The sequence below is a fragment of the Galleria mellonella genome, unplaced genomic scaffold (genome assembly GCF_026898425.1).
Source record: "Galleria mellonella isolate WM207_F2 unplaced genomic scaffold, CSIRO_AGI_GalMel_v1 utg133, whole genome shotgun sequence".
NCBI lineage: Eukaryota > Metazoa > Arthropoda > Insecta > Lepidoptera > Pyralidae > Galleria > Galleria mellonella.
In genome coordinates this window covers 3,018,580-3,044,145 of record NW_026441990.1, presented here as the reverse complement: position 1 = coordinate 3,044,145, position 25,566 = coordinate 3,018,580, and the positions used below count along the sequence as shown (strand labels likewise).

General features: G+C 33.8%; 1 protein-coding gene across 2 annotated transcripts in view; it reads left to right on the top strand.

The window, feature by feature from the left end:
• Positions 1–25,566, top strand: part of LOC113511244 (inactive dipeptidyl peptidase 10) — a 202,909-nt gene that overhangs the window by 173,158 nt on the left and 4,185 nt on the right. For both annotated transcript variants that reach the window (XM_031912149.2, XM_026894862.3), the window contains exons 7-16: positions 9,607–9,749; positions 12,891–13,033; positions 15,385–15,508; positions 15,613–15,848; positions 16,255–16,375; positions 16,620–16,755; positions 17,027–17,199; positions 21,593–21,735; positions 23,810–24,001; positions 25,192–25,349. In XM_031912149.2, the coding sequence (XP_031768009.1) occupies positions 9,607–9,749; positions 12,891–13,033; positions 15,385–15,508; positions 15,613–15,848; positions 16,255–16,375; positions 16,620–16,755; positions 17,027–17,199; positions 21,593–21,735; positions 23,810–24,001; positions 25,192–25,349 (1,569 nt within the window). The remainder of the gene's footprint in view (positions 1–9,606; positions 9,750–12,890; positions 13,034–15,384; positions 15,509–15,612; positions 15,849–16,254; positions 16,376–16,619; positions 16,756–17,026; positions 17,200–21,592; positions 21,736–23,809; positions 24,002–25,191; positions 25,350–25,566) is intronic.

Below are 25,566 nucleotides of genomic sequence, written 5' to 3'. Positions count from 1 at the left end.
TGGAAAAAATCCCTTCGGAACTTTTAACTTTTTTAACTTCCTAAAAGAAAAGGTTCGCAATTCAATTGAATTTTTTTATTTCTCATAAATTCTTATAAATTATACTTTCAGGTCGGTCTCATACAATTTTTATTAGAAACAGTTTAGTAGTTTAGTTTTAAAATCAAAGTTATTGTTCTTGTCACAATTAAATTAGCTTTTTTTTTGTATTTAATACAATTGTAAATTATTTCTTTATTGGTGCAATAAGTAGTTTTTGCGTGACGCCGAATAGATAGACAGACAGATAGACAACCAAAATTTCTAAAAATATTCTTTTGGCTTCTATTAATTATTGTTTTATTAAATTTATAATAAGGTCCTTCATATAAATTTTTCTTAAATATCTTCTATGTACAGGTTCTGTTAAGTGACAAATTTTATTATACTGGTATATAGGTATGAGCAGTGACAGCTCAATCGGATAATCCGTGCGGTTAAAACGGAACTAAATATCTAAATATCTAAACTAGTGACGAACACAAGTAGTTACATAGTATTTTTTTTATATTATGACATATAGATATCTATAGATATATATTATAAACTATTATTATATTTAACACGTGAAAAAAGAAAGTAAAAAATAAATAAAAAAAACCTCAGTAAATGTATAAGATAGACAATACGATAAAGATATGAAGGTTGTCGCATTAAAACATAGCGACAGAAGCAATGGAAAAAAAAACCCCTGCGGTTTGGAGATCCCAAAATTGTATCCCAACCTAATCTTCAAATTTTCGAATTTATGTTTGGATAATTTAAAGGTAATCGTCATTTGTTTTATACTTCGGTGTGCACGTAAAGCCGTCATCTGATAAATCATTCCAGTCTTTATAGTAATCCTTACTAATATTATAAATGTGAAAGTGAGTTTGTTTGTTTGTTACCTTATAGCGCCTCAATGACTTAATCAATCGCAACGAAATTGGGTATTCACTATATGGGATAGAGAAGGATATAGGCTACTTTTTATTCCGGCTAGTAAATATCAAGCGGTCGAAGTCAAGCGGACGGTCAAGCGGACGAAGTCGCGGGTGAAAGCTAGTTTAATGATATTAAACGTCTCACTTCTAAGATATTCCAAAGTGAAGAGACAACATAATTCAAGAGGGATATCCGGCTGTCATGTTCTTTTTCTAACCTAAAACTTTCTCGTAATTCACAGAATTCATCCATGAAATGTAAAAAAGAGCTCTCATAGCCACTTGTTAAAAGGTGCCGATTAATATTCCGTTTGATTCGAATTTGTCAATCACAAAAAGTATTGCAGTTTTTTTTTTTTGCTGAAGCTTAATATTTATATATTATGTTTTTGTTTCTGTATCTTATTTGTTTTTTAATAACTTTGTGTTTTAATGTAATAACCACCACATAATCTGACTCACAACCGCTCATGATTAAGGCTCCCGAATTGGTCCCGAAACTAGTTGAGCTTTCTCGATCTGATTACACATAAGTTAAACCGGTAGCTACCATACATAATAGCTACCAGCTTAACTTATGTGCAATTAGATAAAAAAAATACAATGTCTGCTTATGAAACTCTTAACAATGAGGCGAATAACAATCTTGTCAAGCACGGTTCAACTAATTGTCATAAAATTTGATATAATTTTTTTTTATGCAACTTAAGTTGGCTAACAATCTGACGGTCCACCTGATGGAAAGTGGTAACAGTAATAGCCATAAACAGTGCCATAGACATATCAGAGAGAATACAATTAAAATTTACATTATAATAGTAAAGTTATACTTGGGATGAAGAAGTACATAGGCTACATTCCATCCCAATCAATCAATATGTCTCGGTCATGCAAGCAATGTCGCGGGTGAAACCATGACATGCCATCATTATAAAGTAAATATGTGTGCATAGATAGATAGATAGTCTTTTTTTATACAACTTAGAATGGCAAACAAGCTGACGTCCCTCCTGATGGAAAGTGGTAACCGTCGCCTATAGACATGAGCAGTACCATGGACATAACAGAGTATACTGTTTCGCCCATGATACCTCCCATGTATTGCCATTCTTGAGGACTCAGGTGTTACTCCTCTGTATCTAGTAAATTCACGCCATATCCCATCCTTCAAATTGAAACACAGCCATGCAAACACAACTGCTTAACGGTAGAAACACGAATAAAACAGAGATGTCTAAGCAAATGATCTTTGTAGAAAGTCTCCCTCTGGTGAGAAGCAAGTCTTTATTGTTTCCTCCATAAGATTACAGTAATTAACTTATTATACAAACAATCACAAAAAAATATTTTTGTATTATTTTTGTTTTTTTTTTTTTTAATTTTTATCTTTAACATCTTTAACATTTTTACCTTTTTTCACTTTGTATTTGTGTCTTTTGCTGTTTGTCTGCTGTAAGTAATGCAAATAAATTATCTATCTATCTATCTATAAAAATGTTTACATTGAGAAAACAATGGACGTAATACGTAATACACATTACGTTGCAGCAGCCATAGAAAATATCATAACTGTCTAACATTTTATTCCGCAAAAATAAAACACCGACTTGAAACTCTGTTTCTACGCAAAAGACGTATAAGAACTCTCAATTTTTTCCCCGCGACGTTCCTTTTAATAGTAGCCCATTTAAATGATAATTTTTCATGACGAGCACAACTTTTTGTTGCCAACTTTGTTAGGGGTTGCCATAAAAATGAATAACCTTACAATTTTACGTATGCAACTTCTGTTATGATTTCTGGTGAATTAGTTAAAATATCAAAATGGCTCATCTGAGGCCATCCCCCATAGACTGTTATAAGGAACGAGGCCGTTTCTTATGGCAGTTTACCATTGGAGGGATTTCACCAGTAATTTCCACCCTTGGTAAGCGAGGTGGCAACCGTAGTTAGACTTTGGTGATGTTTTAAGAGGGACGCTGCTGCTCATCATTTGACCATTAATTTCCCTTAGTCGGCCATCACACGCTAGTCACGAATATTTACTAGTAAAATATTATCTTAAAAGAATGTTACAGACTCCGATTACACTCTGTATTATATATATATTGGATTATAGAACACACTTTTTTATGTAATTAGAAATAGCCCAAGCATTGGGATTTTCAAATCGCGTCTGAAGAATTATTACCTCTCACAATGCTGATGTACGTACTTATCATATTTGTGTATTATATATAATATATGTATATCTATCTATTTATATGTATTTACTTATATATATTTTTATATATTTATTTATACCTATCGGTCTTTTCAATTGTAAAGACATTTTATTTATTTATTTTTAATTTATAAATAAGAGGAATAAGAGAGTAATGTGGGAAAGAAAAGGGGGGGCCACTGCAGTTTCGGAAAAGACTGGGACACTGCAGCGGCTCGGGAGACGGGGGTCGTATATCCGTATGCCCTTATTCTAGAATCGGACAGATTAGCTAGAGATGGACAATTCTGACGCTACTCTGTATTACATATATTACATGTCATGGAAAATGACAAAAATCTTTTATCTCTCTTACTAACTCAGTCCAGATGTTTAGTTAGTATGGGTGCCTCTAAATGTTTTGATGTTTTTAATTTCTTTATTCACAAAATTTCTCTCCTAATATACAAGTATGGGGGGAAAGGGATTGTTAGTAATGTGGTCTAATGAACCCATTGTCAGCAATACACCCTATCAGGTCGACCTCCACGCGGTTCCCTCTGGAAACCATTGTGGTTAATTCTAGTGGAATTCGTCGCGACGGACTAACTGACCTGCTTTCATTTTCACTTATCATTCCTCATTGGTGCCCCGCCAGTGTATATCGATAGCATAGGCGGGGTTACCATTCCATCATCACACATTAAAAAATATATATACGAGGTTTGCCCGGAAAGTACGTATAAAAGTTTTTTAAAAATTTTATTTTACAATTATTCAGGTAAATCAATTTTATCCCCTTCAAAGTACTCCCCCTGTGACATAATGCACTTGTGCCAACGCCGTTTCCACTGTGAGAAGGCTCCTTGAAAGTCCTCTGGTTGTAGGTTTCTCAGCTGCCCCGTCGTAGCTTTTTTTATCTCATTTATGTCCCCCAAATGCCGCCCCCGAAGTACCAATTTGGTTTTTGGGAACAAGAAGAAGTCACACGGGGCCAAATCCGGCGAATAGGGGGTGTTCGGTCACCGTAATGGAATTTTTACTCAAAAACTCACGGACAACAAGAGAGGTGTGGGCAGGGGCATTGTCGTGGTGAAGAATCCAACGCCCCTCTCGCGCCAATTCTGGACGAACTCGTGCCACACGAGCTTTGAGGCGTCTGAGCACATCGACGTAGAATTTTCCATCAACTGTCTGGCCTGGAGGGACGAATTCTTGATGGACAATCCCCCGAACATCGAAAAAAACAATCAACATTGTCTTGACATTTGAGCGGGATTTTCTTGATTTTTTTGTTCGTGGTTCCCCGGATGTCTTATCGAATTAGATCGGCAAAAATTTCACGGCCATTCTTGCCGAGTTTCGAGAGAAACTTGATTACGACGCGCTGCTCTTCAACGGAAGCGGGCTCCATGCCGACGGGGTTTCGTTAAGAGGTAACTTCACAGATGGCGTGACAAGCCAGTTCGCACCGCACGGCGGTCAGACCAGAACTGAAGCATTGTTAGGGACATAAGGAAGGGGTCCTGCGCTTACCTGGCCTCCCCACTCCTCTTTCTCGCATTCCAGAACACTTTTATACGAACTTTCCGGACAGACCTCGTATACAAGTATTCAATAGGGCAGGGGTTCCCAAACTTATTTTGTCTATTGCCCACTTTGAGAATAGATTATTTTTTTCTTGTTTATTTATGTATTATTATTATATCATTTCAAATGTATTTTAACTTTCGAGTACTTAAATGATAAAATTGTACAAGAACCGGACTGTAAATGGCAATAAATATGGACTAATTTAATTAGCCACTCACTGGCTACTACGATACAGGCCTGCGAGCCTAGTGTAGTAATCACTGTATAATAAATTGTGTACCCGTTCTTTAATTAAAATAAAGTTATTATTATTATTTATTCCCATTTTTTCACCTACTTAAAATCCACTATTACTTCAAATTAAATTAATCATTTATTGTGAGCTATATTAGCGGAGATTAAACATTAATTCTAAACGAGCTTCTACACAACGCCCCCATTTTTTTTCTGGGTCTCTTACCAACCCCCTTTAGGCCTGCATCGCCCACAAGGGGGCGTTATCGCCCACTTTGGGAAAGGCTATAGGAGAAAGGGGTAGTAATGGGTTCTAACAGTCCTATTACTAGCTATGTACGCTATCACGTCATGTGATCATGTTAATATTCACGCGGTTCGCGTTAGAAACCAACGTGGTCAATTATTGTTGAATTAGTCACGTTGGCCAACTGACCTGCTTTCATCCTCACCTATCACCCCTTACTAGTGCCCCGCTAGTGTATACCGAATACCAATGTGTGATGGGCTTTTATTTCATTTTCACTTATTCAAAAAATATATTCTATGGAATGGATAGATTCGGGGGGAAAGGAATTGTTAGTAATGGAGACTGAGAATCTCATTGCTAGCAATATACCTAACCAGGTCGACCTCCTCGCGGTTCCGCCTGGAAACTATCTTGGTTAATTCCTGATGAATTATGATAATGGGCTAACTGGCCTGTTTTCATTCTCATCTATCACCCTTCACTGGTGCTCCGCCAGCGTATCCCGTTAGCGCAGGCGGGGTTTACATACCATTTTCACCCATCGAAAAAAAAGGATGGGTAGATTCATAGTTTTATATATGTTCTAAGTTTAGACTCCGTGTAAGAGGCGACTAAGAGAGGTCGAGGGATGGGCAGCAGCGTCCTTCTTAAAATATCTCGAAAGTCTAACTGCGGTTGCCAATCCGCCTACCAAGCGTAGCAAATACTGGTAACATACCCAAGGGGGAAGCTTATATTCAGCAGTGGACAATTAAAGGCTGGTATGATGATGATAAACATTTTGGATTTAACCTGTAGTCAACTTATTATTTAAAGAAAATATCTGACACAGAAAAAAAAAGCAGAAATGACTCGCAGTACTTTAATATAATACTGAGCAGTCGTACCATCTTTATTAGATTTTCCACAGAATACCGGTACAACAGAGACTTTCATGTTCTCTATAACTTTGCCGTGTTCTCGTTACTTACTATAGAAATACACAAAACACGGTAAGCAAAAAAGATGTGCCGCCTGACCGGGCGCGGCTTTCATTACATCTGAACGGGTAGCGTTAGCAAGAAAAATAACAACAACAATTTGTTTAATAAAAAATTTTATGCCCTAATGGAAAATGGTAATTGTTGCCTCTGTATATAAATAGTACCGTATACATAACAGACTATAACATGGCGCTCATATTGACTGTCATTCGTTGTCATTTCAAAGTCTTCAGATATATTTGTTTATCTCTGTACCCTATAATTTTACTGGCGTATCCCATTCTTCTAATCAAAGTACAGCATTTACGTAAACTCAACTAGATGGTAGATACATCAATGGGATGGAGCTATCGCATGTAGTTATCTTTTATATAGAGGATCTGTTTGACATAGAGTATCGATAGAATTAAAGCAATAGAATTAAACTGTGCTTTAGTTTGTACGGTGAAATATAACAATGAAATAACAGGGTATCATAGACAACACAGTATACTTTCTTATAATAATAATATTCTTATCAGGTACTTAACCTATAGAGGTACAATTGTATTACAACGTACTGGGATAACATATAAAAATATAACAATGAAAACAAACAAAAAAAAAACAAAAATTAAAATATGTAGAAAATTTATAAAAAGTAAAGTAAATAATACAGCAAACACAGTTATTAGATAAAAATAAGAGAATATTATTTAATGTTCCTGCCTTGGTGCACGGACAACCAATACTTTTGAATGGGACTGTTCAGACACTGGGACAATGTGTATACTTTGTTATGTCCATTCAGTTCGTCCAGACAGTTTTCCATTTACCATCAGCTGGCCCGTAAACTTATTTGTCATTTTAAGTTGCATAAAAAAGTGGTTTAATTCTTTTGATTTTATAAAATTTCTTACTTAAACTTATTTTGATCAACTTGTGAGATATTTGACTACAACTATAAAAACACTCAACTCACAGCCACTCATATTAAAAGTCTTACTTTGAAGTCGCATACGAATATTAATATCCGCTACCTACAAACAGTATCACGTTAAACCTGCTAAAATATATTTTCTTTTAACACAACAACTTTTATTGACTATTTCACGGACCATACTTTATTTACACTTGGAAACCTTATTGCTCTGTAGGGCTGCCACTAATAAATAGACTCAATTGTATTTGTCTACAGTCCCACATTGTATTTGTTTAGTTTAGTTCTCTATAAATTAAAACAACGATGCGATGTTTCTTTGTTGACGGTACACACCGTATATTCTGGAAAAGGTCAGCGTTATATTTGGCGCGCTGTGTCTTGTTGCTTGAATTGTGGAACGGTTTCTTTTATTGAAAATACCTTGTAGAATTTAAGTGGCCCTCCTTAATGTTTCTTTATATTAGTTTCAAGTTTTATTAAATATCGCTAGTTTAGTATTATTTATATGAATTCACAAATATCATCATCTTCCTGCCCTTATCCCAATTATTTGGAGCCGATGTAATATATTTTTATCCATATAACTCAAGGTTTTCGCTTTTAATTTTACGACCAGACGCATAACTGACGTCAATCGGCAGAAAAGAATTCTTAATAATGGGGTCTAAATGCCCTATTGCTAGCAATATACCCTAGCAGGTCGAGCCCCACGCAGTTCCCCCTGGAAACCATCGTGAACAATTCTCGTTGAATTCGTTACGATAGGCTAACTGACCTGTTTCATTCTCATCTACCATCCCTCACTGGTGCTTCGCCACGTATACCGATATCGCAGGTGGGGTTACCCTTCCATTATCATCCATAAAAAAAACTGACGTTAACCTTCGGGTAAAAAGGGATTTTTTAGAAATGGATTCTAAAAACCCCATTGCTAGCAATATACCTTATCAGATCGACCTCTACGTGCTTCCCACTGGAAAATATCGTGGTTACTTCTTGGTAAATTTTTCGACTGACCTGCTATCATTCCCATCCTTACCATCTCTCAATGGTGCCTCGCTGGCATATACCTTTTTTACTTTATCCGAGCAGTAAGAGCTTTATATTATTCTCAATTTCGTATATAATATAGTATATGTCATATATGTTTGTTTATATTTGTTATTCATATATATTTGTTATATTTGTTATTCATATATATTTATTCGTTTATATATGTAATTTTTGTATGTATGTATATCAATAATTAGAAGTACCGCATTCGAGTATTTTGACACTTCCCTATGGTTGACTGGGAGAGAATGCTTTCAGCATTAAGTCCGCCATGTACACATATTTGTACTAATGAATAAATAAATAAATAAATACCGATTATATAGTCGGGATTGCCTTTCAATTTTCTCCCATTTAAAAAAAAAATTACATCAACCCTCCTCGGGAATGCATTTATTCGTGGATTAAGTACCTATGGTATAGAGGAAAGGATCAAGAAAAAAGAAAGGCGACGTTTAGAGTGAGTAAAAGAAATTGAAATAAATAGGAATAAAGAATGTCTCGGGGAAGGGAAAGGGAGACACTGTAATAGCGGTAGGGATACAATTCAGAAACAGCAATGGCTCGGGAGGCTGGGATCACATACCCGTGTACCTTTAGTCCAGAACTGGACAGATCACTAAAGGAATACTACATACTATAGGAATACTTAAATTATAATTAAATTATATTGTATATACATATATATATATACATTTACCGCATAGCAATTTAACATAGTATTTTCCGAGAGTGAGAAGAGCGGTCATTCTAGGCGCCAGATGCCAAAGGGCATTAAAAAGTCAAATGCCAAAAATTTCCAGCGCAAATGAAAATTATGAGGTCGCTTTTTTTCAAATAATTTAAAATTTTGAGACACTAGAGCGGTGTTGATGTGTAGATTGAAATAAAAATTTATTTTTGAAAATTTGGTAGTTATTAATTACTAGTTCTATCCCGCGGTTTCGCCCGCGTGAATCAGCATATTATAAGAATTCTTTCTATATGTTAAGTTAGCATATAACCTACCCATGTACCAAATTTCATTCGAATCCGTTCAGTATTTTTTATAATAGTTGTAAATGTTTTTTATGCAACTTAGAATGGCAAACAAGTTGACGGCCCACCTGATGGAAAGTGGTAACTGTTGCCTATATTGCGTTTTTTAAAGTTAATCGAAAAAAAAAATTTATTTATTCATTAAAATAATTATAACATTATGTCAGTAAAAATCAAATCAATGTTATAACCCTAGTGCTTATATACAAAATTATATTAATGGTATTTAACCCGACTCCAGATATTTCTAAGTTCCTTCTAATATCTTTAGCAGGCTACTACTAAAAATATCATGCTTCTTTAAAATCTGTACAGCGCAATATAAATATTCAACATGAGTCTCATACCTCATTTCCTTGTTACAGAAGAAATCCTCAAGTCCCGAACAGCACTATGGATGTCAGCGGACGGCCACATGGTGCTGTACGCGACCTTCAATGACAGTTTGGTGCACGAACAGAAGTATCCCTGGTATGGTGCAGCGCTAGACACCGATGACCCGGCGAAGGTAATTTTAATCTATCCTAATTGGAGGTAGGTAATGTATATTATATATGTATATGTATATGTATATATATATGTATGTATATATATATGCCTAGTAAATTACTATTTAGTCCTGATAGGTCCTGATAGTGTATTTAAAATATTGTTCATTCCACAATTAGTTTTGTTTTCGACTAAATTTATGTCTGTCTACTATTTTGTAATGCACACATTTGAAATGTACGCGTGATAATGCATATTTCGATATAAACATATAGAATATCAACTGCTATATGTCCCAACTATTAACAAAATTGCCTGTATAAGTTTACACGACCCATGACGTAATTGGCTTAATTCGAACTAATTGCTATGGCAGTCCTACGAAAAGGCCAGTATAGGGTTGCCAGAAGTACATAAGGCGTTATATAAAGATAGCCAAGAACAAATTGATATCATTATAAAAGTTCTTCTGCAATTTTTTACAATAAAAAAACTGAACGGGTTCGCTTTTAAGAGTTAATTAATTAACTTTATATTTGCTTAAATTTCATTAAATACCAATAAAGACTAATATTAACATAAGAAGAAATTGTTTGTGGATTTCGAATTTGTAGGCTCGGGCATTGAATTGTACTACGTTCTGGAAATTTTATATGTATAAAAACGCGCGATGCATGCCTGTTACAACTATAAAAACAAGTAACTTTTGTACATGTGACAATTTGTGCGTATTAATGAGTGATAATGGAATGGCAACACCGCCCGCGTTATCAGTATATACCGGCGGAGCACCAGTTTAAGATGATAGGAGAGAATGAATGCAGGTCAGTTGGCCCACCATGATGAATTCGACAAAAAATAACTATGATGGTTTCCAGCCAGAGCCGCGTGGAGGTCGGCCTGAGAAATATTCTTCATCTTTAATAAACTGTGTCGTGTGTGCCAACCCTTTAGCCAAACGTGGAAATGTATTCACGGAGTTATGATAAAAAATATGAAGAAAAAGATGCATGATGACGACAAAATTGTCATAAGAAAAACAATAGATATTAAAATTTCTTTATAGATTTTAAAGAATGTTTATATTATAACCAAAAAAACTCTATGGAAAAATAGACATATTCTTCGAAACAAAACAGTATGAGTGACAACCCTATAGCTAAGATTCTGAACGCATAACGGGGTTACCATATTTATTAACAATATTCAATAATATTGTAACAACTGTTTCTTACATTTAACTTTGTATTCGTGCTTCCTTACTGTTTCCACAAATAAAATTTATCAGTTTCTTTATACAGTTTAAGTACCATTACAGCTATTTATTTTTTGGAGTTTAAGAACATTTTATTATATCAGTTGTTTAGAATTAACTTTAGCACTCTGCATATGTCCTTGCAAATTCTGATAATATTATATCTAAAAGCGAAAGTTTGTAACAATGGATAGATTGATAGATATGTGTTTATTAACCTTTCACGCAAAAATTACTGGACGAATTTAAATGAATTTACATTATAATTATATTGATACACAGGTAGGTTATATCCTGACTTAGCACATAGGACACTTCATGCATTTACTGATTCACGTGGACAAAGCTATAGAAAAAATAGAAGACATATAATAAAAATGAAAAATTGTTTATTAAAAAATAATCAAAGAAATAAAAACCTCTTGGTGCTTTAATGGCTTAACTTGATCGTTTTAAAAGTTTTATTTATAGGTTTTTTTTTATATATAACGGCCATTCAGTATAGCTCAGGTAACGTTGAAGAAATCACGTGCAAAAACTATTTCATAATATTTTTAACAGACGTTACGTCTTTATGTGATAACCGGACACAAAATCGCGTTTATCACTAAATATTACTTAGAATGATTTTTCTATTGTTATAAGACACTCGATATGATAGACATTTGTATAAACAAGTTGTAAAATAAGCTTACAATATGCAAATCGAAAGGTCCAAAGTTTGGAGGCATCTAAATGTGCGTTTTATTCGAATAATCCACGGATATGTGCGGATTTTGTCACCCCCGAGAGAGAGTTGGGTCGGATTAAATTGCTGCTGCTAAAAATATTCCTTTTTTTTCCTTATAATTATTTCGTATTTGAAATAACTGGTATTTGTACAATAATATTAATTATTTAATTTGGGAATGAGTGTAAATACATTTCTTGTTTTCCAAAGGTTGACTGAAAGAGAATGCTATATAGTATTAAGTCTGAATATTTTTTGTAATGTAGCCAATAAACATCAAATAACAGACATATTTTATGCTCATTTTGAACGTAAAGGGAATGTTGCGTTGGTTTGGCCATTTGGAGAGGATAGATGAAAGAAGAAATTTATTGAACACGAATGAATGGAGATGTCGGTAGGGGCCGTCCCAAATGAACCTTTGTTGAACAAATAGGCGAAGTGCTGCAGAAGGTCCTAATTAAAACTACCCATTACTAGCAAACGTCTATGTTCATACCACGCTAAATTTAATTTTTAATTTATTCGATTAATGAATGGAAGCGAAATATATCTTTTTGAATCGGAGCATTTGGCGTTCCGTTGTTACTACCTACTTCAATGGGAGATAGGCGCGGCAGATATGTATATATTTAAATGAATTCTAAAATGACAACATTCAATTTTTTACAAATATGTTTTAATGATAATTGTCTTGAAAAAATATAGATTGAATTCTAAATGATTAGAAATTTTTAAATAAGTCTTCTTTTAATGAAACTGAACATATTTTTCCTGATAAACATGGATTAGTTTCTCAGAAGGTAGTTACTGATGTTGTATTCTGTAGTATTATCACTTCAATCCCATATTTTGTTACAAAATATGGTTCTAAAATACGACCTTAAGAAATTTTATAGACTGTCTATGTATCATCAATGTTCTTCTGGCCTTCCTGGTGGAAAAGGGTTGGGTGGGTACCTCGGAATGAGCCGAGTATATTTTTGAAATCTTCAGTCTATTTCATCACATTGCATTTTTTGTACAAGATCAACCCTGAGACCTTTTTTATTTTAATATATTCGTTTTCTCTCAATAGTTAAAGCAAAAGGTATTCGATACTTGAACTATATTGGTTAGTGTACTGATTTGTCTATGTCATATGAAATTTTAGTATCTTTAATTAATTGTTTCAGACATATCCGGAGATCAGGAGTGTGAGGTATCCGAAGCCTGGCACTAATAATCCGACGGTGACACTCACAGTGGCCGACATCGCTGATCCGAAACATATTCGAACAAGACACCTCACTCCACCCAAAGTTATATTAGAAGAGGGGTAAGAATATAATAGTCATAATATTTTTTTTACAGGATGAAAATGAAGCGGTAACGTATTTTCATCCTGTAAAAAAAATATCGACTTGAAGAATTTTTTTGACATTTGGGTATAAATAAAAACTGTATCTGGCAACCCTGCTCTTTAATCCCTGCGTTTCAATTGCATACACTTTGTCCTGACTTATTAGGGAATGTCATCTGGCCATCTTTTGGTTAGTTGACCTTGCCGTGAGTATTAGCGCAATCTTTCCTCTCTGGCACCCAACATAAAGACGTATTAAAAATATATTCATCATATCAGTTGTTTTCTATCTGCTGCTAAACATAGGCCTTCCCCATAGACTCTCATAAGGCACGAGGCCTTTCCTTACGGCAGTTTAATATTTGGGGGGAATTTGTCAGTAGTTACCACGCTTGGCAGACGGGTTGGCAATCGCAGTTTAACTTTCGGTGATGTTTTACGAGAGACACTGCTGCCCCTCTCGATCATTAAGTTCCCTTAGTCGCCTCTTACGATACTTACAGGAAAGGAAGACGTAGCCCATTATATACTGGGACCACATGGCAAAAAAAATTAAAAATATATTGGAAATTGACAATTATAATATTTTATGAGAAACTTTTGGCTTAGTAAGTCGGTATTTAACATACTACTCGTACTTCCAGAAATTAAATCAAATTTACATATTATCATCTAACTAAACATTTATCTGCACTAAGGTTGAGTATAGTGATACTGTTGTAAGAATTAAAGATTTTGTTCGTAAAATGCTTCGCGGAATAAGTATTTCTGAATAGTATTTTTTATGACTCTACCGCCCATTTGGAATGCAATTTCAGATGGAAAAAACAGACAAAAAACTCCACTGTTGCTTTTTTCAAAAAAGTTAATTTGTGTAAATACATCCTACCAATAAATAAAGATATAATGCCGACCCTGAAGAAACCTCTTTACCCCCCTTTTGAAGAACCCCATGCTGTAGTCTCTTGAAAAAACTTCGACAGGGAGCTCATTCCATAACCTGAGCGTTCGTGGGAAAAACATCTCTAAAACCGCATTGTACACAACCATCTAAACTCTAGGGTATGAGAATGAACTCCCGATAGATAACGAGCCGTACGATGGTAGAAAGTGGCCGTGGGCATCATATTGAACCATTCCTCTAAGCAGAATTCGTTGTAGAAGCGGTAGAATACGCAGAGTGAGCAAAATCTTTCCTAAGATTGAAGGATACATACTATACAACTTGTAAGCCTGGGATCATCGACTATTCTCAATTAATAATTACAATATCTCATAATTTTCCTTAAATACCATTCTTAATCCATGTCCCTTAATAACACCTTTGTAACCATAATACCTACGTAACTAAATATAATCCTTGTAGGTTCACATAAACCGTAGTCTACAGTTACTGTAAGCTTATCTAATCCTGTGAATTATATTACAAGTAAATAGTGTAGCGAAGTGGACCATTTATCGAGGGATGTTCCAATTTTCAAAGGTTCCAGAAACCCGTCGTTCAATCTTTTTTGACAGGGCTGATTTATTCATTTGAAATAATCAGCAGTAGTTTATGCCTATATTTTATCTTACCGTATAAAACCAGCCGGTATTCATACGGCCACACAATAACGCCGGTTCTCTCAAATATCTACATTAAATAATGACAGAGCTCCTAAGCTTTTACCTAAATAAAATCTTTCTCCACAAAATACAAAGTCTTTACATTACTTATTGCAAATTCCTCTAATTCTTTAATGAAATAATGTTATTTAATTGTAAATTAATGGATGATAGGTAATTTATCCACTTGGGTTATTTAATTGTAAATCAAAAGATGTTTTAGCTATTTGGTCTGATTACTTTGGCAAACAATCAAAATGGCTTTTGTAAAGAACATTTCATAAATTGTTTCCTAAAGCAATCTTACCGGGACGCTCGGTTACTCAACGCTAACGCTTTGAAATTGAAATATCCAAAGGGCTTGTTACTGTCACCGTGATGGATGAATTGCGCCAAAATTAAAGTTCTGAGATGTTCTGTCCTCAACTCTGTCATATCAAGTGAAATATGTCCGTTAAACAGTCCTTGTCCACTGTAACAAGCATCGAAGTCGTTACGTCTTTGGTGATTCTTTATAATCCATAGCTATTTTTACTGATGTTGACAATATTACAGAATACAATTTGCTAGATAACAAGCAGAATAAAATAATCCTTCACTATCAAAACCCCAATATTTACGTTTTTTTTTGAGAAACTTGGTAAACAAATGGTATAAACCATACATAAAAATTAGAATAATTAAGTAAGCAATTAACTTATAGATTTTTCGTTTATTTCTAGCGATTATTATTTCACGAGCGCACAATGGGTGTCCCTCACAGAAGTGTGCGTAGTGTGGCTGACACGCACGCAAAACCTATCTGTAGTGTCGGTGTGCAAGAGTCCTATGTGGTACTGTCAAGAGGTATGTCCAATCGTATTATGTTATCCTAGTACTCCAATTTTATAGTAGTCTTGTGATTTTATTTATTATTTACTTGAACTAAAAATCAATGGTTGTTTTTACAGGTGTATAGAATATTATCAGGCTCAGAGGCCTGGGTAGAATCAGCCCCAGCTCCGTTATGGTCAGCTGGCGGTGGAGCCTTGGTCACGTTGGCGCCAATTAGAGACGGGCCAGCGGGTTTGTTCAGGCATATTGTCAGAACCGAACACAATGCACATGGCCCTAGGGCGTTGCCATTAACACACGGCAGCTTCGACGTTGTGAAGCTGTTGGCATGGGATCACGCTAATCAACACATGTGAGTTTCTATTCTCCTAGTATAAACTCTGTTGTGAAATTCTTGAAGTAGGCGATGTAAATGAAGATGCCGCTTTTAGATATGAACAGTACCGTAGATATTACACAGTGTATATACTGTGACACCCATAAAACCCCTCATGTGTTGTCATTCCCTAGATCTAGCATGTTGTTCCTCTGTAGCCTGTAATGGAACGACTAAGCTGATGTTAATAGAATTTTATATGAAAAAGTTTTTATTTGTTTTATGGGAATCAAAGTATTTTTTATAACAGCTATAACATCGACTCGAATTTGTTGTAAATACGAGATATATTTGGATTAGTCAAAAGTCATGGTATCATTACAGTTGGAATGGAAAGTATATTATTTCTATTTTTGACACATTCTTTTTATAATTTTTGTAGCTATTACCTCGGAATACCTGAAGGTAAACCAGGACAACAGCATCTATATAGGATATCATCTGAAGCACCACGACCCGGTTCACCGCAGAAGTTGCCTTATTGCGTTACATGTAATTCGCAGGTGAGTTTTATCCATTACTGTTTTGACATTAAACATTCTAACTTTAAAGTTGGCTCCACGGAAACTGAGGATTCCACCTTAGATATATAGGAACGTTGATCTGGAATATACATCCAATCTCGTGAGCAAACCTATTTTGCAATTCAAATCGTGTTAAACCTGAACATTCTGATGGACAAGCTTTACTTTACTATCGTAAAGGTAAAACTAACATAAATTTTACATGAATATATATTTTCTATAGCCATCGCCGTCAATAAACTTGGAATACTATGGGAATTTGGCGTCCTCTGGTGACAGTACGTGGGACTCCGATTGGGATGAAGAATTACCGGCCACATCACCTACGCCTTCCAAAAAGAAAAAAAAGAAACATCCAGGTAAGATTTTTATTATTCATATAACATTAAAGCATTCGAAGCAAAGGAAATATGACATGGAGCTTACCTGTTTTAACTTTTCCGACCTTTCGTCTTAGATGCGTCTTAGATAGACGTTGATTGAAAAGGGGTTGAACCCCATAATGGTTGCCCTGTGATAACCCCATTACCAATACATATTTTGAAATACGTTAACATTTAAAAAGGTTATAATCCCTTTTTTATATATTTTATGGTACAACTGTTTTGTTTTTACTATATTTTATTTTAGAAGGTCTTCCTCAAAATCTACCGTGCCTTTACCACGAAGCCCACTTCAGTCCATCATCAGCGTACTTTGTGCTGGAATGCCTCGGCCCAGGAGTACCTACTTCCAGTTTGTTCAAGATTGCTCTTCCAGAGCCAAGACTCTTGTTGCACTTGGAGAATAATACAGCAGTCAAGGTAAATCTATAAATTGTATATTTAAACGTTTTATTACTTAATTGCGATAAATTAAATGGATTTGAATTAAATTTAATAAGTAGATATATTTACTATATCCTGAATATTACTAATATAAATAAATAGTCACTAAACAATGTCTGTATATGGAAGATATTTAATAAAAAAAATTATATAATATTATGGATCTTTCTAAGACCAATAGAAACCAAATTTTTTTTTTAATTTTTAACTGTCTGCCTGTTTGTTCATTCCGGCATCATGCAAAAATTACTGTACCAAATTAAATGCGGTTTTCATAGTGTCATAGTTTCTAAACTTCTAACTTAAAATCTAGTATATGTTTGTTTTGATATATAAAATAAAAACGATTATATTTTTTCTAAGCTATGAAATTATTAAACTTTTTCTCATTTGATACAAACATAGGTACTTTTTGTAAATATTCAAATGTGTAGTACTCCTCTTTAAAAAAAATATATTATATCTATTATAAAGTAATTTCCGACCCTCTATTTGATAAAGAAGCAAATTCTGCTTCTAGCATCCCTTGTTAAACGAATATCAGAAATCTTTTCAAATCTACCTTTTTTATGTCTTAATAAGACATAAAAAAGGTAGATTTTAGAGATTCATTTAGAGATATATATCATATCAAGTCCTTGGGGATATCTATCATAACAATGTTTGTACCTACATGACATCGAAGTCATCTTTTCATACATATACAAATATAATATTTTTTTTATTTAGAACAATGGCATGTTCCAATTTACTCACAACAAAAGATCTTCATAATATTTTATTGAGGAAAGAATATTGCATTCACGAGGAATATTATTCTTTATATAAACAAAACAATTGACATTAACAATGGCGGCGAATCGAGTCATTTGCCGCGAATTTGGCCAACGAAAGATAATCAAATGGATAATCATTGGGGGATATTGAGTAATCTACATAAATAATAAAAATACGTTTTTACAATTTTTGTCTATCTATACATTTGTTCTTGCATTACAAAAACTATTACACTAAACTGGATACGGTATTCACAGCTGTATTCATAAAGGTTTAATTTAAAATATGGTGTATAATTTACCCCAAAATCCATGTATACGATGTTGCAATGTCGTAAACGATGTCCAATATAATATAAATGTGAGTACTTCCATTTCACTCACTAATTATGTATGTATTCCATGGCTTTTGGTTGTCACGACCCTAATGAAAGGTCGCTAGGGATAAAAATTTAATTTAAATATTTATGTGGAGTTTTACCTGAAATTATGACACAATCGTTACAATCAGTTACAGTCCTCAAACAAGTAATATCGAAAAACATCTAATATTTACGTAGGTAATGTTTTTCAAATGACATCTTTTCATTATTGGAAAAATAAATCTTATTCATAATAACTGAAACTGTACGAAATGAAGAATGTTTTGTCACTTTCGTGCAAATTGAGAAATTAACGTAAAAGAAAAGGACAAAGAGTCGATTAGCTAATATAGATTAAACGATTTAATGAAAAGTAAAAAGATACCACATCTAACTATCGTAAATGTCTGATAAATATTTATGAGAAAATATTTTTTTAATATACAACTTCGAATGGCAAACAAGCTGACGGCCCACTTGATGGAAAGTGGCAACATGAGCAGTATCATGGACATAACAGAGTATACTGTTTCGCCCATGATACCCCCATGCGTAATTCCTTGTTATTCCTCTGTAAAATTCAAACACCGAAACACACACCATGCAAACACAACTGCTTTACGGTTGAAACACGAATGGGACAGAAATACACAAGCAAACGACTTTTGTACAAAGTCTCCCTCTGGTAAAATTTTGTTAATGTTACTCAAATTATAATTAATAAAATAATCGGAGCCCCGATGGAGCCATAACAGCCATAAAAAAGAACGCATTATTAATCTGTGTAACTCACAGACTAATAATGCATACTTAAATTTCATAATTTGGAGAGGATGGATGAAAGAAGAATTACGAAAGAGATTTATCGAGCAAGAATGAATGGAGATGTCGGTAGGGGCCGCCTTAGACGGACGTATGTCGACCAAATAGGCGACGTGCTGAAGAAGGGCCAAATTAAAAGTACCCGTAACCGGCGAGCATGTATGAAAACATTGATGAATGTGGAAGAAGCGAAAGAGGTTTGTTTGAATCGAAGCATTTGGCGTTCCATTGTTTCTGCCTACCTAATAAGACAGGCGTGACAGATATGTATGTATGTAAATTTCATAATAAATATATAATATAATAATAAATATCTATTTTAATTATATATAATGATTGCGTTCATATTCTTACAATAGACGGATTCACTATGTTAAAAAAAAAATAACCGACACCAATCATCACATAATAGATTTTATTGCACAAAAACCCACTTCAGTTGTGGCAAAACCAGTTATTTTGATTTAAAAACTACTAAATCGTATATGATAAAATTTTTATAGGATCAATCTGAAAGTATGTCCTTACATACAAAAAAATCCTATATAAGTTTATAAATGACGATGATCTGAGATAATAAATATAAAAAATAAGGTAACAACTGAATTAAAAACCTCCTCTATTTTTTAAGACGATTGAAAATTTATTATTAATTGTTATTAAAAGACATTTTAGTATAAGTTTAAAAGGCCGGCAGCATACCTGCAATGCCTTTAGTGTTGTGGATGATCATGGGCGGTGGTAGTCACTTACCACCAGGTGAGCAGCATGCTCGTTTGCACCCTGTGTTGTAGAAAAAAAAATTTAGTATAATCTTAGTAAAATATAATGTAGATTTTAGATGGAATAGATGCAATATAAATCCACGTAAAAAATGTTTGATAGTGGGCACGCGTGGTTTAATAGCTTAGTAAATGAAACTGATAATTACTGAATTTACTTTCTGATATATTTTTTACTAACACACTGCAAATGTTCTGATCGAACCATATTTGAACTGAATAAAATTTTTATAATTTACTGAATAACTGAAATATAATCGCAGAAACACGCTTGCTTTTTTTTTTTTTTACTACTTAGAATGGCAAACAAGCTGACGGCCCACCTGATGGAAAGTAGTAATCGCCTATAGACATGACAGTACGGACATAATAGAGTATACTGTTTCGCCCATGATACTTTGCCATTCCTGAGGACTCAAGCCTCTGTACCGTAAATTCACGCCATATCCCATCCTTCAAACCGGTTAAAACACAACTGCTTGATCAAGGAAGAATCATCGACAATCCTAATTAAATTTTTTACTTAATCATAGACTACAAGAAACCGAGATTCTGCCCATTAGGAATAAATTATGATCAATTGAACTGAATATAAAAATGAGATATAGACATGTTGAAGCATACAATATTGCTTAAATAATAAATAAATGTCTATATTATTAACATGATCATGTAAATTAAATATAATGTAAATAATCCTTATATTTTTCTAAATGATTACAAAAAAGTATTGGATAAACAAACACAAAAAAAGACAAAGCTTTTTAAGTACCTATAGTGAGAAACATAATACGAAGAGCGTCTTTATACTGAACACCAAGTTCTTTTGAGACAAAAGTTGCGCAATTAAGCCAAAATAATGTTCCATTTGACGTTCTTTGTTCTCTGGTCTGTGAAAGAAATTATAATAGTTGCAAGATAATTAATTGTATGCAAATCCACTATGCAGATTCAAACTTTTTGAAATTTTAAAGAGAAACTTGCAAAGTGATTCTAGAATCGGATAAAACTGAAGTTTTGTTAATTTTCCCCCGTTATTAAAATATCAAAGTCATTGTTTTTTATTTATCTGTTGGTGAAACTGAAAACCTGATTCCTCAGGAATGGCAACGCATGGGGGGTATCATGGACTAAACACTTCACTTTGTTATGCCCATAATACTGCTCATGTCTATAGGTGACGGTTACCATTTTCCATCAGGTGGATCATCACGTTGTTTATCTTTCTAAGTGACATAAAAAAACCTAAAGAAACAAATTATTTAAAACGTACCTTACTAACATTATTCGTTCAAGCTAAAATTTTTTGGACCCATGTTTTCTTAGAAAAAATTATTCACTTAAAAATATGCTATTCAAGGATTTCTATTTTATCCCATTCATTATTGTATTAATAAAAAATGTAAACAACTTTTTTCATTGAATAACAAATTAATTTAAGATTTGTATACCTTTAAATGCTGCTTCCTCCACAATCAAAGCATTTCAGATAAAGAAATACGTTTCTCAGATTAAAATTAAATAAAAATATATTTTTTTTATCAAAGGAAAAAAAAATGAAAATTATTTTCAATGAAAATTCATTAGTCTTACAAAGGAAAAATTCATTTTTGTATATTTTGAACAGGAAAAATTGTCGGCAATAGCCTTGCCAACACCCCGGACGTTTTCTGTGCAACTGTCGAGCGGTCACGCGGCCAGAGTTCGACTTTTGTTGCCTCCAGGACTAAGAGAAGATGAAGTCACTAAATATCCACTCGTATTAAAAGTGTAAGTAATTTTATATGTATTTGTGATTTAATGGAGTTGATAACAAGAGTAATAGTTGAATAGTTTTACTGAATAAACAGAACAATAGATGAAAAAGCCTATATTGTACTTTTCCATAGATTAAGGATAGTATTCAACATATTTTTAGAAGCGAACATGACAGCTGCTTGACATTACTTTTGGCGGGAAACATTGTTATTGTATTAACAATGTTTTAACTTACGTATACAAAAATTTTATTTCGTGTAATTATTTACGATATAGATGGCTAGCATTAAACTTTTTAATCAACTTACATTAGTAAATAAGCTGATAGCTGATGCAGAATATTATAAGTTATAATGTATTTTGACGTATTATTTAATAAATAAAATGAGTTTTTAAGCGTTAAAAAGATGCAGAAAGTATGAACCAAAATAAATATAGAGGTTATAAAGGAAACCCTTATTACTACATACTTACTATATAGTTATTAATACATCTATACTTATAACATAGTGATAAATATCACGCAAAATTATATAAAAAAGTTGGCCCGCTTTTCTCGAAGCATTTGTATGGAAACACTCTATTTATATAATTTAAGGTATAGATATAATTTAAAAAGCGCAAATAAATAATTTTAAGTATGACGTAATAGTAACTAACTTTAATCTATTTTTACTAAAAATACATTTATAAATTTGGTATAATTGAATAATAAATTAATATCGTCTAAGTAACATTATATAACTTTATTAATAAAGTTTATAATTGAATTTCTTCTCGCGTAACAAGTCAAAATCATCACTAAAGTTAGACAACATTTTATAATAATAAATTAACACAACAGAAATGTAAAGTTGACTATAATACTTTTTAGTTCACAATACTCAGTTGACTACAATAATGTTAAACACGAAGCATGTTGTTTTTGCCTCTAAATGTAAGAACAGTTAGATCTAATCCACTAGCGTATTGTATTGAAATGCGTCGCTGTATCTTATGTTGGTGACCCTATAAATAAATAAATACAAATTAGATACATTCTTGTAGCTTAAATTGGCTACATGCTGCAATTACCTGTGGGAGGAACGGTCGACGGATCTTTATTACTTCTAATCGGATTCCACTTGGTTCTTCTCTCTTGTAATTATCGAGTGTACCATCCAAATCAAATGGGGAAGTTTTTAAAACTCTTTCTATTTGCCAAACACTGATTGACCATCTGTTCTTTCAATTTCCATCAGATGGGCCACTAAAAACGTCGCATGAACCACAAAATAATCGCTTTTTGAAACTTTTTTGATACTTAATACTGCATTATTATTAGATATATTAATATGTTTAATTTTTACTCACGATTTCGTCCACGTGACTGGAATATGTTGATTAATCGAAACAAAAAATAGCCTCCTTCATCCCAAATAAGAACTACATGTATGCCAAATTTAATTAACGATTAGTCGAGCCGTTAAGGCATCATGTGGCAACAAACAGTCTCACTTTCACTTTCATAATTTTCAAACGACTTAAAAAAAGGAAGTTCTCAAGACAGTTGTATTTTTTATGCTTCATCATCACCATCATATCAGCCTTTTACTGTCCATTATTGAACATAGACCTCCCCTATAAGGAGGGTTTTCTAGTAGTTGCCACGTTTGGCAGGAAGGTTAACAAACGCAGTTAGGATTTTATGACCTTTTAAGAGGGACACTGCTACCTATCCGTCGATCATTAAATTTATATATTTTTTATGTTATGAAGTATCATAACCCCATCAATTCTAAAACAAATTATATTTTTTTTATCTAAAAGGATATACTTACAGATTGGCCCCATAAAATTTTTATTAAAATCAGTTTAATTTTAGACAAAAATATGTAACTGGTTTTGTCACAATTGAATTGGGTTTTTGTACGGGACATAATCTTTAATTATACTAAAGATTGTACTAAAAGATAACAAATGAGTGGAAGCATAAAAGGCGGTCTTATCGTAAATGCGTATCTGCCAGATACATATATAGAGGTAGATACTCTAGAGAAGTTTATTCATATAAAGTTATAGATTCTTTCATAAGGGACCTTTACAGCCACGGGGCACCAGGAACGCAGCTGGTAACAGAGCGCTGGTCGCTCGACTGGGGCGCGTTAGCTGCTGGCGCGGGCGCGGTGCTGGCGTCGGTGGACGCGCGGGGAGCTGGTGGGAGAGGCCTGGGTGCACATCACACGTTACACCGCCGACTTGGTACTGTCGAGTTGGCTGATCAGTTGGAGGTTGCTGAGTAAGTAACTCTGTTCGTTTCTCAAATTATTTACTTGCGATAACAGTACTTTTATTACTGCAAGAATTAGAGTAGAAGTTGCTAAATATGCAACTATTTATTCATATCTGCAATTTTTCACTTGCAGTAATTATAGAAATTGCTAAAGCAGATAATTTGATAGTATCTAAAAATTTTTACTTGTAGTAATAGTAGAGATTACTGAGTAAGTAAATGTTTGTTTGTTATCAATAAATCTTTACTTGTAGTAATAGAGAAGATACTGAGTAAATAACTATTCATTCATTTTTTTTATACAACTTAGAATAGCAAACAAGCTGACGGCCCACCTGATGGAAAGTGGTAACCGTCGCCTATAGACATCAGCAGTACCATAGATAAACAGAGTAGTAATTGTAGAACTTACTGAGTAAGTAACTATCTAGTTACTTACTCAGTAACTTCGTATCTTCAATTCTTCAATTTCGGTAATAATAGAATTTACTAAGTACTTGTTTGTAACTTGAATTATTTACATGCAATGACAATTCAGTAGGGTGATGCTTGGCTGCCTTCTGAGGATTCCAGTCGAGTCCCAGCGTAAAACTCAGATATTTTTACATTCATGTGTGGATCATTTAGGCAATATATCCTCGCAAAATCCCTCTTCTTGCGACATACAGTTCACTTCCTTATTCTACCCTTGAAACGGAAAGTACGGTATTTGCATACTGTGGTTTTAGATTGAAGGCACTTAGCGACAGAATTCATAAATGGTGGTAGTAGCTATACTAGTAGATGGGTATTCAAGATTTGATGATTATGGGTTCCAAGAAAGCAGAATACTTGCCAATTTTTTCCTATAGATATGTCCCATATATGTTGTATGTGAAATAAATATATATAAGCATACAGAATATAGATAGCATAATATAGAATGAGAAAAACTTGAAATAAATTTCTAAAATAAAACAAAAATATGGTATATCTGTGTACTGAGTTTATTGTTTTACACAAAAACAACTATTATTATATCGTGACCAAGTACAATCTAGTCAATGGAGTCAAACAAGTTGACTTTGAGTCGAATGGTTCTTTTGTTAAAGAGTCACGGAGAGTTTTTCTCTATTTCACAATGGAACTATCATAGAATATAGAAGAATTATTTACTATGATATACCGTGGTACTACGTTTTTTTTTTAAATCCTAGGTATCTTCGTGACTCACTGCATTTCATCGACGCTCGCCGCGTGGCGGTGTGGGGCCGCGCTCACGGTGGATTCCTCGCGGCTTTGGCGCTCGCGAGTCCGCTCAACGTGTTTCACTGTGGAATCGCCCTAACACCCATCGTACGCTGGCGATATTACGGTAATAAGGGATTACGTGTGATAAATGGTCGTTTAAATTAAATCTGTATTAAACATTTGTATTTGTATGTGTATATATTAAAGAGAAGTTCTGTGACTAATCTTAAAGATAATGATTTTGACGGATTACAAAATAATAACAATACTGCTGAATATAGGACTAGGAGCTTGCCAGTAGTTGCCAAACTTGGCAAGCGAATTAGCAACTGCAGTAAGGT